The sequence below is a fragment of the Amphiura filiformis genome, chromosome 3 (assembly GCF_039555335.1).
Source record: "Amphiura filiformis chromosome 3, Afil_fr2py, whole genome shotgun sequence".
NCBI classification, from domain to species: domain Eukaryota; kingdom Metazoa; phylum Echinodermata; class Ophiuroidea; order Amphilepidida; family Amphiuridae; genus Amphiura; species Amphiura filiformis.
In genome coordinates, this window is record NC_092630.1 from 26,797,970 (window position 1) to 26,812,903 (window position 14,934).

The 14,934-nt window shown below is 38.3% G+C and overlaps 1 protein-coding gene across 1 annotated transcript; it reads left to right on the plus strand.

Moving 5' to 3' along the window:
* Positions 1 to 748: 748 nt before the first annotated feature.
* Positions 749 to 13,848, plus strand: LOC140148291 (uncharacterized). Its single transcript, XM_072170187.1, has 7 exons — positions 749 to 1,030; positions 4,542 to 5,576; positions 6,815 to 6,944; positions 8,133 to 8,297; positions 10,098 to 10,246; positions 12,045 to 12,148; positions 12,682 to 13,848. The coding sequence occupies exons 2-7, from the start codon at positions 4,544 to 4,546 to the stop codon at positions 12,901 to 12,903; spliced, it is 1,803 nt and encodes a 600-aa protein (XP_072026288.1). The 5' UTR covers positions 749 to 1,030; positions 4,542 to 4,543; the 3' UTR covers positions 12,904 to 13,848.
* Positions 13,849 to 14,934: the final 1,086 nt, after the last annotated feature.

Here is a 14,934-nt window from a genome sequence, read left to right on the forward strand (position 1 = left end):
AATAAAGTTTCTACATAGCGTACATCTTTCAAGTGTGATGTTCAAAATGACAGACATCAAAAAGAGATTCGATGAAATGTAAAGGTGTAGTAACAATTTTGGCATGGACTGTCTGGTTAGGAAAAGTACGGTAAGTTGAGCTGTACATAATCAAGTCTTTTCTGATATTTTGTATGTATATTTCTTTCTGCTTAGATTTATGATTACAAGTCAACTCAATCAGAGTTATTAATTATCTTGGAAAATCCCCACTATTCCAGAAAGTTCATTGTGTTGCACAATTGTGTAAATCCCCAAGATTGTAAAGTGGAAATGACATAATTATGGGAATTCCCCAGGAAGTGAATGTGACAGAATGGTCTATAAAACTATAATGAAATAATGATTGTTGGAAATCTAGACTTTCAAAATATCTTAACACGAAAATATCCAGCAAAAAGTTCAAAATCGAAAATCTTAACTTTAAGGGGCTCATTTCAGACAATTCCTTGATGTTTTATACATACTTATTTTCTGGAATAGCTCAATTCTACAAGGCCATTCTCTCGCAAACCACGGAAAGTTTGCGTTGTGAACCCGGGGTTGTGAAATGAAAACCGTGAATTATGTGCTGTCTCACGAAGCCGTCTCACGAGTATGTACGTGTGCTCTGCACTGTTCTTATCATGTCGATTATTTATATATTAAACAAGCTTATTTAATCGTCAACCTTTGACAACCTACGATTTCGGGCTAGGATTACACCAGTATATAGTGTTGTGCGCCCACAGATACTGGATAGACCACATTGGAAAATCTGAGGTGCGCCATAGACCCTGGAAAAGGGTTACATGTAAACCTATATCAAGCAGTTGAGCGTTGAAAATTTAAAATGGCGCGGACAAAACTTCAGTCTTATTTTCTGGCGACGGGCTTTGTATTTTGGCATTATTCTCAGGTTTGGTTCTCAGAACATTGACATATGAGGATGATACACATACTCGTGAAACTAGTCACTTCTTCGTTAGAACAAGTTGGGCGATTTTTAAAGGTAAGCTTATAACCTGATTCCCCGGCCTGATTCCCGGGCCTGAATATTGACCTATGTTCCATGTGATATTTGAAGGGGTGTATGCCTATTATTAAATTGCTACTCCTGGGCAATTCGAGAGTACAAGTTTAAACCTGATAGGTCAAAGTTAAATAGTGCTTAAAATTTTACATCAAATGATATCAGTATTCAGAAATTAATCATTGAGACTGAGAATATAAGACGAAGTATCGTTCTTGAGGCTCAAATGTCAAAATAAATTTTATGGCTTTCCCTCGAGCTTTCCTCCTTGAATATTAAGATATTGGTCGTATACGTAGGAAGTATTTTAATGTTATTTATGATTTTTTTGAACAGAGAGTAAATGGTCCTCGATTTGACCCTTGTGTGTTAAACAGACTCGCAAACAAAATGTACATAACAAAGACATCATCGCTCAGACGCTCAACATGATCAATTTAACATCATTCTCACTGAATTGATCTTCACAGTCTCCTAGTTATAGATATGTATTGGGGGATTCTGTTTGTGTGGCTATACAAGTGACTGGCAGTCGCTGTTACAGAACCAGGAAATAGTGTTGCGTAATTCCCGGTGCAGTCTTAATTTAGTACCGTGTCACTAGTTTAGAGTGCAGCGAATAGTAAATAGCGCCCGCATGCTTTGATTTGTTTTGGGTTTTTGATAACCCTGGATAGCCTCTATTGAAGCTTATTTCCATTGGGGTCCATTTGAATACCGGGACGTTTTGGGAACAGTCAGGGGTTAACACCCTATACTCTTTTCGAAACTGGCTGCGATACATCTACAGTAATGGCTCTCTGCACACGGGACCGACGGCTTAACGTCCCCTCCGAAGGACGGGGTACTTTCATGATTCATTTACCCAATTCTAAATGAACCATGGGAGAGCGGAAGTCTGAATTTAATCTACAGATGTTGCCAATTAATTTCAGACTTTTTTTCCAAGTCAATATCCCAGCAAATCGCCACCGCCGGGAATTGAACCCGGGACCCTCATGCACTAAAGGCAAGTACCTAACCATTGCGCCACGCTCTCCTTGGATGTTGATATTGTTGTTACAAACATGAACACCTCCAACATAAGAGGCTGGTCGAGTGCAGATCCGTCGGAACACGCATTTCAATACGGAATAAATGCTAACCTCGTCGTGCCATCATCCAAGCAGCAAAGTTCATTTCCCATTGAAAAAGTGTTATCCGACGGATCTGCAGTTGACCATTCTGTAAACAAAAAATAGTTCACGAATCAGGTGTATATAATTTGTTCCAACTTTCATATCTAACTAGAGCAGCCAGTGCACATGAACGTTAAAAAAAACCCCACAAAAACAACAACAAACAAACAAACAAAACAAAAAACAAAAACAAACAAAACTAGAGCTAATTGCGCATACACATATACGCGACCTTAGCAATAGCTAATTAACTAGGCCTATGGCTAATTAGCCCAGCTAGCTATCTAGCATGCATCGATGTATTAAGGCATAAACAACCAGCAGTAGTATAATATGCTGATTTTACTGAGAGCTCTTTTTTGAAATGCACTGTAATTTGAAATTGACCATAGGGACAATGGGAGCACGGTTAATTTGTTAGCTCACCTATAGCATATGTGAGTTCAAAAGGTCCAGCAGTTTGGTGTAATTCATTGGAATATACATGTATAACTACAACAGAAGTTTGTAGTATCATATAATTAGACCAAGTAAAATAAAAAACATGTTTCAAGTCCGGGTTTTTGTAAAAAAGGAGGAAGAGGGGGCTTTTTATTTTATATTTTCATGGCAAAATCGGTGTGAATACCCATAATTTCAGCTGTTTTAGCATACACAATAATGCCTGGAAAAAGGAGGAGGCCTCTTTTTATTTTTGTTCTGAGGATATAGGCCGGCTCCTCTCATTTTCATAAAACCTTCCAAAGTGTTTCTTGTATATAAGCAAGTCTAAAGAAATATTTCTGCTTCATAGATATATTTTTTGAAAAGTTATAACTGAATAAATGTATAATTGAAGAAACCTCAAAAAAGGAAGCGGGAGGGTACATGAAACATGTTTATTTTTTTATTTGGCCTTATAATTATTAATTATAGGCCTATTACATAATTATTTTCCATAGTTGTGAAATCATTTTGTTAACCAAAATTATTCAATATTCATGTAAATATTTCTGTGCAACTTTGGTCATGCGCTATTAGAGTGCGACTTCCTAAGGTATTTTTCTACATACCGGAAGTAATATCTGCATGACCTTTGACCCCAATAACCTTTGACCCCAATGGATGAATACAATGTGTAATGTTATCATGCTATATTATAATTTGTGGAATGACTTAGCATTTTTAGTAACAGAACAGAAAATCACATCAGCCATAATGACCTTTGTATGACCTTTGACCTCAAGGCTAATGCATGTGTCAAGTGACATCATCTTGCTGTGTAATTCGTGTAAGGAGTAGCAGTTTTAGTAAAAATAACAGGAAATAACATTTTCGACCATAATGACCTTTCCATAACCTTTGACCTTGAGTTGGTCACGTGACATTTGTGCCACCAGCTATTGGTCCTGATGACCAAGTAACATTGTTGTACCATATATATTTACGACAGCAGCAACATTTTAGGGTATTTGGTCATATACCGGAAGTATCCCCTTAATGACCTTTGACCCCAATTCTGGACAATAACTTTTAGACACTGGGTATAGCTGATGCATGTACCCAAGTGCCATCATCGTGCTGTATAAGTTATGGAAGAAGTAGCATTTTTAGTGAAATCACGTTTTTGGCCATTGACCGGAAGTGGATGACCTTTGACCTGAAGTTGACCATGTTTCATTTGGCCCCCCACCCAATGGTCCTAATGACCAACTATGGTCAACATGGCTCAAAGCATATGGCTACGGTGGCTCATTATAAGATTGACAGAAAGAAAGAAAGAAAGAACTTGACAGAAACAGACCTTAGCAATTTTGCAAATTGCTAAGGAAAAATAACAAAAAACTTAAAAACAAAAACAGTGCATCTTGTCGGCTTCGAACCGGCGACCTTCGTAATACTAGCACGACGCTCCAAATAACTGAGTAACAGAGGTACTCTGGAGAAGAGCTGAAAATATGAATAGATATTAGGTTCGAATAATGCATATCGAGACTAGGTCTCGCGTATTGGTGGTGGTGGCGGAGGGGATGCGCCACCATTTTGAGGTACTTTTAAGCGATTTAGGTATATCGATGGGTGGATTTTCAGTAGCACCCATTGAGCTCAATTGGGTGAAATATTTGTGTAAAAGTGCTTTAAAAGCGCTGATGGGTCGCCGCAAAAACAGCAAAAAGTAGGTATGGATAGAGAAAGCCAGCATCCGAAATTGTATGCGTGACACATCCAAAACAAAAGTTCAAACAAAACTTTCGAAGAACCCCACCCCCCGCGAATATTACTGCATTATGCCCACACTCATGTTTTTTTTTCTTTTCTTCTTTTCATTTCAGTCATGTCTTTGATAACAACTTTATTCTTGGCTGCGGTGTGTTTCCACATTTCTTCCGTACGAGCCAGCAAATATCACACTTTATCCAGTATGTTACTGATGTATATCTTTAATCAAATGACGCTCCCCTTTCGTGGAATTACGTTGCGCAAATTCGATGCACGTGCTAAGGATCCTAGACGAGCACAAGAAGACTTCCTGAAAAGCAGAATGAAGCGAGATGAAAACACCGTGTATGGAAAGCATCATAATTTCAACAACATTAAATCCCTTGAAGATTTACGAAATAGTCACCCACTCACGTCATACGATCATTATGAAGAATATATACAACGAATGGCCAACGGTGAGGATAACGTCTTGATCGGCGAAAAGCTGTTCCGATTTGGAATCACTTCTGGAACAACTGGTAAAGGAAAACTCATACCAATGGCTAAGTCTCGATATTACAGTCATGGCCCGTCACTTCAAATTCTTGGGCAGATTGGTAGTGGAAAGAAATTTGGTAATCCTAGTCCGTTGCAGAGGGATATTATCTTATATGTGAATCCCAAACCCACTAAATCTCCTGGAGGCGATGTTATCGGTCCAATGCTTCTGTATTCGGACGATATGAAATTTCTTGTATCTCTGATGGCAGTTGTGCCCTGGGAAGTAATGAGTATCAGCACAGAACACGAAGCCCATTACCTCACTCTGCTGTTTGGTCTCCGCGAAACTGATCTTGGAAGATGGATGGGCCCATTTAGTTCTCAGATCCATAAGGCCATGTCACGGGTTGAAAATCATTGGTGGGAACAACTTGTTCATGATATCAAAACAGGAACTATTGACAAAGATTTGAAAATATCTACTGAAGTAAGGGAAGCATGCGAGAAGACGCTATGTCCAGAACCAGAAAGGGCCGAGGAACTGAGAAGGGAATTTGAGAAAGGATTTGATGGCATCATGCAACGGGTGTGGCCTCATCTGAAGTACATCTTTGGAATCAATACAGGTGACTTCACTCAAAAGCTGAAAGAGAAATACGCAAAGGGTAAGAAATTTTAAAAAGCGAAACTGAACTGGCGATGTTCGCATTATTATGTCAACAAGATTATGTCAGTAACTTTAAATCCGCACATTCACTTACTTTTCATGGTAAATGGTTTATAACATGTTTCACAAATTTATAGGTTTACTTGCACAAGTACTGTTCGTTGAGATAAAATCTGTACAAATCAACGCGGGTTTGTGCATTGGATAAGACAAACCTTGCATAGTTTGATTGTGCTCCTCAAAGTTCAAATTTAAATTTTGACGGGGAAGTGCAAGGACCCTTCTTTTTCCAGTGCAATGAGGTATCATCTGATGTTTTAGTATGTTTGATGTTGGGCTACCCTTAAATTTCAGTATTGTTCAGTATTGTGTTTCGCCTGGCTATTTTGCCAAACAAATAAAGAAATAAATAAGCGTTAATATTTAGCGCAAAGGTGTGTGATTTATATACTTATCACCATTACCTTTAAATATGTAATAAAAATCAATGTCTAAATTACTGCTGCGAGGAACGCATACAGACTACATAAGAGCGACAGTGGCGGCGGAAGCAAAAAGTTTAGAGGCAGACGAGCATATTTTGTTCCGATTTGACTAGTAGTACATTTGAAAAAGACTATTTTAGCCCGGAATAAAGGTGAATTTTACTTAAAGAGCCAGTGCAATATTTTGCAATATCCTATTCCCCCAGTGTTTTCGAGCTTAACATGAAGATGCACATGATAATTTGGGGTTCCTGGGTACGAGCCCATCTGGCCCAATGGTAAATCAAATCAATCTTTTTAAAGATACTAATCTTATACATGTGCGACGTGCTAGTGCTGTCCGATATATTCAAATATTGTTCTAACCTATTGCATGCTATGGTACATCACGGATTACATGATCACTTCTACGGCGAATAACATGATCATTGTAGCAACAGAACAATGTATGGCCACATTCTTTCTTTGGAGTGTTTGAAACATTGTATCTGAAACAGCAGCAACAATGGTTCATAGTAATAGTAAAAACTTTAAAAAAAGAAAGAGAATGAAAGGGTTTTTGCACCGTTTTTGATGTACATGGGCTAAATTCAAAATTGATAAAAGATTTGTTTTTTTGATGGATCACAATTATTAATTTTTTGGTTAAAATTACGTCAGTTATTCTGCTTTCATTGCTACTCCAAAACGTCTTTAAATGTTTTTCATTCTGATGAAATGAATCTATGACCCATTTTTGTTTAAAATCAAGGTTTACCAATCATCTCGCCTATGTATACCAGTACTGAAGGAGACTATGGTATAAATCTATGGTGTGATGAAGACAAATATGCCTTGCTACCCGACTGTTGTATATACGAGTTCATACCAGAAGAAAACATGTAAGTATAACACGAAAAAAATACATGAATCAAAAAAGCATCTTTTAAGACAAATCTTTGAAACAATCTTACTTAAGTTTGTTAATTTGTCACGAAAATTAAGTTTTACTCGATACAATTTCTTTACCATTTTTAACCATACCATTAATAGGTAAATTTTCTCGGGGAAAATTATCTGGACACGTGACCAATGCGTATCAAATATTGAGTTTTAGTTTTGGTTTTGGTCACGTGGTTTCTATTATCCTGCCTAAGCTCTTGAGTGATGTCATTATTCATATCTTTGTCTGTACCCTTTGTTTTGAATTCGATCATGAAAATGTTAGCACAATAGGCCATTATATATACTTATGGTTATATACTCTACACTGTGTCCTCCCAGCACAACAGTGTTATGATTGCAGATCAGAACTGCTCCAATTTTTAATCCCTTGATTTTTGGTTTCTGAACAAAAGAAAAACCAAAATTTATAATTTGAAATGAGCGATCAATGTGAGTGTAACCTCAAGCCTGATCCCTGATCCCTGGCGGTGACATCGCTATTTAAGTCTTTAAATCATTTTGAATTGGAATAGTATTCTTGGCCGCAATTTCAATAGAAATTCGTGCACAATTAATTTATTGAATATTATACAATCTTAATTTCGTCACAATATCATCAAAACGCAATATCAAAAATATATTTCACAAACACTTGTTAGGGGGGCCTGATGCAAACAAATTTCATCGCGAAAATTTTTCGGGTCCCCCTTTACAGACCTCAAAAATGTCAGCCCGCCCCCCTTTTTGACATCATGGGTCAACCCCATAGAAAAGCATATAAACTCAAAATTTGAGGTCATTTTTTTCAGGGCCCCCCCTTAGGAGGGTCAAAAATTTTCAGGGCCCCCCTTTTTGCATCAGGCTCACCCTAACAAGTGTTTGTGACCGGTCCCTTATCTACGGAAACTCTCACCATATTATTATTATTAACGTGCAACAAGTAACTTATTGTGCATGGAGGAATTACTCTTATTCAAATACATTAGTAGACCACCCGCTGTGCTCGGGGTCACTTTCCATAATGCTAATATGTCTGCCCTCTTGGGTGTCACGTGTCCAGAAAATTTTCCCGTGAAAATTTACCCATTAATTTTGACTGCTGTTTCTTCCCTCTCTGTTTTGATCACGAATATCAATACATTCAGCAATGAAGCTGACCCAAAGACGCTGTTTCTTGACGAGGTAAAGAAAGGCGAGACGTATGAAATGTTCGTTAGTACCTTGTGTGGATTTTATAGGTATCGGTTTGGTGACGTCATTAAAGTTGTGGATTTTTACTACAACCTACCCGTCGTCAAGTTCATGTACAGGTAAGTCCTTTATACTTTACGCTATCCGCGCAAATTACACTTTGTATTAATTAGGTTCATTAGTGTTCATACTACCTAATGGGCTATATTGAAAGGCCCGCGTTGATTCAATTATTGAAGGTAATGCAATAAAGAACAAGAGGCCACGCCCAAGATATCGTTTGCGGAGCGGGTTACTTTTACAAAAAACATCATGCTAATTTATAATTTATTTTGGTATAAAGCAAAACATCGATATTGACATTTCTTTACAAAAAAGTCCCGTCTATACTTGAAGACCTGAGCGCAAGAAGACCGTAAGTCAATAACGTAGAAAAACATAGATCGCTGAGCTCGAGCTGGTACGTTGCCGTTTCATTGACAATCACACACTGAATAAGCCATTATGAAATGAAGGGACCTAACAAAATTAGCATCAAATGCAACTAAAATGGGAACTCAATTTACTCTAGCATGTATGGATTAATAAAATTAAATAAATTACTTGTTTTAGCATATTCAACTTTACTGTGTACCATTTTTTTATCAAAATATTGCTGAATAATAAAGGCAAGCACGCTCCTAAATCTAGTTCATTCGCCCGTTGCCATGAGGGCTCTACAGGAACGGCGACTGAAGGCGAAATTTCGAAAAGTGGTAGAGTTGTTTAGAGTGGCAACACTGGTGATATACCAGATTCAGGCGTGCTTGCCTTTATAATTCAGCAATTTTTTGATAAAAACAATGGTATACTGGGAAATTTAATGCGTTTTAATACATGATTTGTTCAACTTTGTGTAAAAATACAGCACCCAAACCGGGACCCAAACCGGCTTCACAGATTCGGCGAGCAGGGCACTCTATCCTTTCTACCTCATTGCCGTAAGTTCACTTGGCCCCTCAACATGTATACGCTAAAGTTACGTATAGTTTCTTAGGGTTTTATAATGTTTAATACACGTTCCAGGGTGAAAACATCATGAAAGGTTGTGAAAAATTTGGTTTGGACCCTGAACATGTATAAAACATTACCAAACTATACGAAACTATACGCAACTTTAGTGTATATAAATTATGTTGAGGGGCCAAGTGGACATACGGTCTTCTTGCGCTCAGGTCTTCACTTTGGTTCACCCGGTTGGTAGGGACGCATGTTTGTCGGCACGCTTACGCAAAAAACATTGGTGTCACTGCCGCACTTCAGAAAACCCACTAGCCATATTGCCTAAGTGGGATTATAAGCGAATTACGTAGCAAGTGAAAGAGAACTCACCGGCCGGCGGAATACACGACATGCGAACTCGTCGAGGCAATTACCTATCCTGTTGAAGAAAATTAAACTGTTTATACTCAAAGCGGAAATTAGCTCACCTGAGAGTTTTCGGAATGTAGCACTATTCCTTGTTCACTCGGTAGATGGACTGGTAAAATATGCCAGTTACTGGTCAGAGACTGTTGAACCGTGACGTGAGTCACGTGACGTGCTCTGACGCAGTAAGGAGTTTTAAGCTCCGGAAAGTCTGTGGCCCAGATCCTTGCTCAAATCGCTTTTGCTTGTCCTGATGTGAATGGCTTCTTTCACGCCCATCCGGAACCAATTACCTATCCCCCTTAGTTGGTGTTGGGCGTAATAATTATTGTCACCAAGGAGCCGGAGGCAAGCTGGTATACTGATTTGACTGAGGCCTAATTAAACCAGGGATGTATATCCCTGATTAAACAGAAATACCCACAAAGCTATAATACAGATCTAAGAAAATACCATAATGATTGATAATGTGTACGAATGTAAAGTCCAATCTCCGTTTCGTTAAAAAATAGATCCGGACAGCTGCTGAACTTAAGAGCTGAGAAGGTGACGGAGTTGTCAGTTGGTGAAGCTGTTCGGCACATGGTGAAGAATATGACAGAAGCAAAGATTGCGAACTGGACATCTGCTGAAAACACACTTCTTTCTGGAATGAGTGAAGGTTGAGTATATATTCGTGATATTTGGCATAATTTTACTATAATATAGACAAGGGGTCTCGTAAACAAGTTCATCAGGATTGTCAATAGATATCATTTGTAAAATTTCATGTAAACAAATCCAATTGATTATTTGGTAAAATGATGTTAAACATACTTAACAATGACGATTCGTGCTACATCGTAGCACTTTCTCAAATCGACTGACCAATTCTCCCAGTCCTCGTCTGCTTCCTGTCGGAGTTTGAAATTGTCAAGAAAGTATCAGCGGAACAGCTCACCTCACACATTAATCAGATAGACAAAACCGGTAACATCAAATTCGCCTTCCTTGACACCCTCATTGTCAAGAAACCTGATGGCTCCATTAAACTCAGCGTCATTCGAACCCTTATGGATAGAAAGGATAAAGTCATTACAGAGGAGGAGGAAGACAAGCGAATGGGAGAAAGCAAAATCAAGGAAGCCCTCAAACTATGTGGGTACCCAGAATGGGTTTCAAAAAGAAACCCCAAAAAAAGGAACCGTCACAGTCGGTCACCAGAGGTATGGTCGTCATCCCCTACAAAGAGGGTCTTTCGCAGCGTGCCAGGAGGGTATTCAATAAGCATGGTATTCAAACATCATTTAAGCCACACCAGACATTAATAAACATTCTGGTCCACCCAAAAGACAAACGCGATTCATTACAAACAGCCGAATGCGTTTACGAAATCCCTTGTCGCAAAAACCTACATTGGTGAAACCTCTAGAGTGCTAGGTACGCGGCTAAAAGAACACAAAACCGAAGCAGAAAAACCCCAACTAAGGCTTATACCAGAGCTCAGAGGAAGGCCTCGGTCACCAGAGAGGTCAACAAATCCGCTCTTACTGATCATGTAGCGGAGGACAATCATGTGATCAATAAATTATTGGGATGACACAAGCATAAAGGACAGAGAGGAAAATAGAAATAGAAGACACATAAAAGAAGCGATTTGGATACGGAAAAGAGGGTCCAATTCCTGCCGCACATCTATGACCAACTCCTAAAACCACCTAAAACAGCGCCACCAACGTCAAGCTCCGACAGGAAGCAGACCAGGAGAACTGGGATAATTGGTCAGTCGATTTGAGAAAGTGCTACGATGTAGCACGAAAAGACCTTTGTTAGGTATGTTTAACATCATTTTACCAAATAATCAATTGGATTTGTTTACATGAAATTTTACAAGTTGGTTTACAAAAGGTTAACATAAAAAGCGGGTTCCAGCAAAGTTGGTGATATTTCAAAATGTGTTGTCATCAATCATTCAGTGTTTGCAATCTTGTAAAGTATAATTTGCAGAAAACCAGAGCTTTCACATATAAAACACGTAAAAACACATTTTATCGCCGCATTCAAGGGCGCATTCACCAGATTATGCTTTCTTGATGGGACACCCTGTAGTCAGTAAAATTCACCGACATGCGTGATGATTTTGATTGCTTTTGAGTTTGATCGAATACCGTACTTGCTTTTCAATGCTGATCGCCTTCATCATGATATGACCAAAAGTACTGAAGCTTTCTTTTAATACCCTGATAGAAAGCTCCTGATGCCGTCTCTCTGACTTGCAATCAGAAGTCGCCTATAACAGCACATTTCAAATGCATCGTCTCGTTAGTTATAATTCTTGGTCATATTGCTTGGTGCCCGGTTATGGAGAATACTGTTGCCCCTACTATGAAAGCGTAGCTTGATCTCTGCCAGATGTTTAGCCCATCATGAGTCTTCTTTTAGTTGCTTTTCACTTTAATGTGTTTATTGTTTTTAATCAGTCAAAGTTGAGTACGATGAGGGGTCTCAATTCTACCTAATTTTTGTCGAATTGGAGGATACGAGAAATGGAAACATCGTACTGGATGACGAACACCAGCAACAGGTATGTTATTGTTGTTGGTGTTGATGATGAGGAGGAGGAGGAGGAAGAAGGGGAGGATGAGGATGATGACGATGGATGATGATGATGGTGGTGGTGATGACGATGATGATGAATAAATTATGACGATGTTATTGTGGATGACAATGTTGATGAGTGTTCATGTTGTTACTAGTAGGAATAGTTAAAGAGTTCTGATGGTGTGTGTGTGGGGGGGGGAGGGGGACGAGGAGGAGAGGGTTTGTGATACCGACAATAGGAGGAACACTTTACTAGAAAGTATTGTTTGCTTCTCAAATAATTGCTCGGTCGATTCTTAAATCCAGGTGCCGAAATGGAAAAGTAGTAGAATTATGATCTTTGTAAATCACTTTCAACATTGTTCAAGTTGAAGAAAAATCGATGTGTCTTTTAAATAGATATAAATTTAAAATATTGGGATGAATGAATGGACGATCATGACGATGACGTTGAAAAAATATATATGAGAGAATAGTTATGTGCATGTTTGTTGATCACACATTTCTTCTTTGCAGTTTGACGAGGCTCTACAGGAAAGCAACAACTACTACAGAGGTTATCGAAATGCTGGGACAATTTCCCCACCTCGTGTTTACCTTGTCAAACCAGGCACATTCAAGGCACTACAAGAGTACATCGTCGCTAATACAACGACATCTTATAATCAGTACAAAATGCCACGAAAACTGAAAACTGTTGGCACACTTAACTTGATGTTGGATAGCAGAGTAGTTTAATTATAGGTTAATAAATGCGTATCACTTGTTCATGTTGTTGGGAGTGAGATTGTACAAAATAATGCACGCGTACTGAGATGTTGATGTGTCTAATGCACGAGCCCCGAAAGGGGGGGGGGGAGTGCATTAGACGCATCAACATCTCAGTACAAGTGATACGCATTTATGAACATATTTCTTACACGAGAAAAAAATCTCGTGATTTTTGCTATTTTTATTTCAAAATTGTTACCAAAAATGTTGGAAAAGGCAAGCAAATATAAATGCGTCCACTCGCAAGAAAAATGAATGCGTCCGAAAGCACCGCGAGTACTACGCGGAGTGCGCGCCCGTGCAATTATATATACAATATTCATGCACGGCTAGTAATTTACTAACGGAGTCTCTGATTGGTTTTCAGTAACCAATGAATGTGACACGAGAAACATTTGTTTCTCAGGGGAAATGAACGCGATTGTAGGTGAAGTCATGGTTCAGCGTAACATTATTAATATTGAATGTTTATGAGTACAATGGTATGATTATTTTCATGTGGTGAAATATGGACTCATATTCATATTTCACCAAATGAAATATTCTTATTATAATTTGATCGAATAAAAATATTCAATTTGTAAGCTGACCATTGCTCACGCGCGAAGTGCAATCTTTTTGCTGCTGAAGCTATAAATAGCAAATATAATAAAAAAATAATTGTAAGCTTGCTGGAACAACACAGCTGTCAATAAAGTGGACTAGTGCAGAATAAAAATTCCTTTAAAAAAGGAATGGGGCGCCCAATGTCAGTTTGGACGTGATATGGTGAATTTCATGGCATGGTGTTTAGATTTGATATTATAATGATCTACTCAGGGAAGAGTAGAAGATGATCAAATGCAAATGTGTTTGATTGGGGAAGGTGTATCACAGGACCGTTTTGGATGAAATAAATTGAATTGGAATGAAGCTGTCGTGTCAATTTGCGATTATGTGGGGTGGGGGTTCTGTTTTGGGGGTATATTGTAGTGATGATATTGCTTCTACTTGCTAATACACTGAAAATCTAATAGAGATGAAGGATAAAAAACAACAATTACAGAACATTCATTCTTCATAAAAGTAGCTATGGGTATACAATGTTTACAAGATAAGAACGTTAATGTTTTGTACATGAACGTAACGTCTTTGATACATAGTTGTTAACACACTGAAAATCTGACTAGAGATTTACAATTTGATGATATCCAAAAGAATACTTAGCATTGAAGAATTTACAGAACTTTCATTTGTTAACATACACGTAGCAATGATTAACAATGTTGAAAATACAAACGTAACGTTTTGTTCATAAACGTAACATCCTCGACACATCTAGGATCCGCATAATTTGTTGATTAATGCCATAAACAGTCACAAAAGATTTATGGTCTGATCATTTTATCATTTTAAGGGGGACCCGATATTGCAATTGGAAGAACCAGGCTTTTCAATATCTATCAAAACTGCTGGGTACCAAACTTTTTGATACAGCTTGTATAGTAATTTGTTCTAATTTCCATGCAAAAGAACTTGCCAGTTGTTTCATCCTTAAAACAATAATTTTCAATTACACCATGCAGATAGATAAGACCTTGGTAAGATAAGCATGTTAATTTTTATGTCAACATCACTATCTTGATCTTCATAAGATGCCTATTCATACACTGTACCAAGGACAACTATACAATATACATTTGTACATTCATTGAATGACTTTGAAACTTTGGGTACAAAAACTCATACTCTGCAAGTTAGGTCAAATTTGGCACTATGATTGTTTATTGAGGTTATTGGACTATGCCATTGAGATTAGGCTATTGTGGTCCATAGTGTTGGTCACCGTGTATCGGGTTCTAAGAGGCGGTAAACTGGTTAAGCCCGGTACAAAGGTCACGATTTATTTGGTGTTTTTGGGGCGCCCGCTACGGCGGCGGCCCCATTATTAGGCTTCACTTTGCAAAATGCTTCTAATTTCGGTCTTGCTAGATTTACTTCGCAATTGTTTTGCTAAAA

Coding starts and splice junctions, on each gene's coding strand:
- LOC140148291 (XM_072170187.1), top strand. CDS start 4,544: ATGTCTTTGATAACAACTTTATTCTTGGCTGCGGTGTGTTTCCACATT. Junction 5,577..6,814: donor GAAAGAGAAATACGCAAAGG/GTAAGAAATTTT, acceptor TTTAAAATCAAG/GTTTACCAATCATCTCGCCT. Junction 8,298..10,097: donor GTCGTCAAGTTCATGTACAG/GTAAGTCCTTTA, acceptor GTTAAAAAATAG/ATCCGGACAGCTGCTGAACT.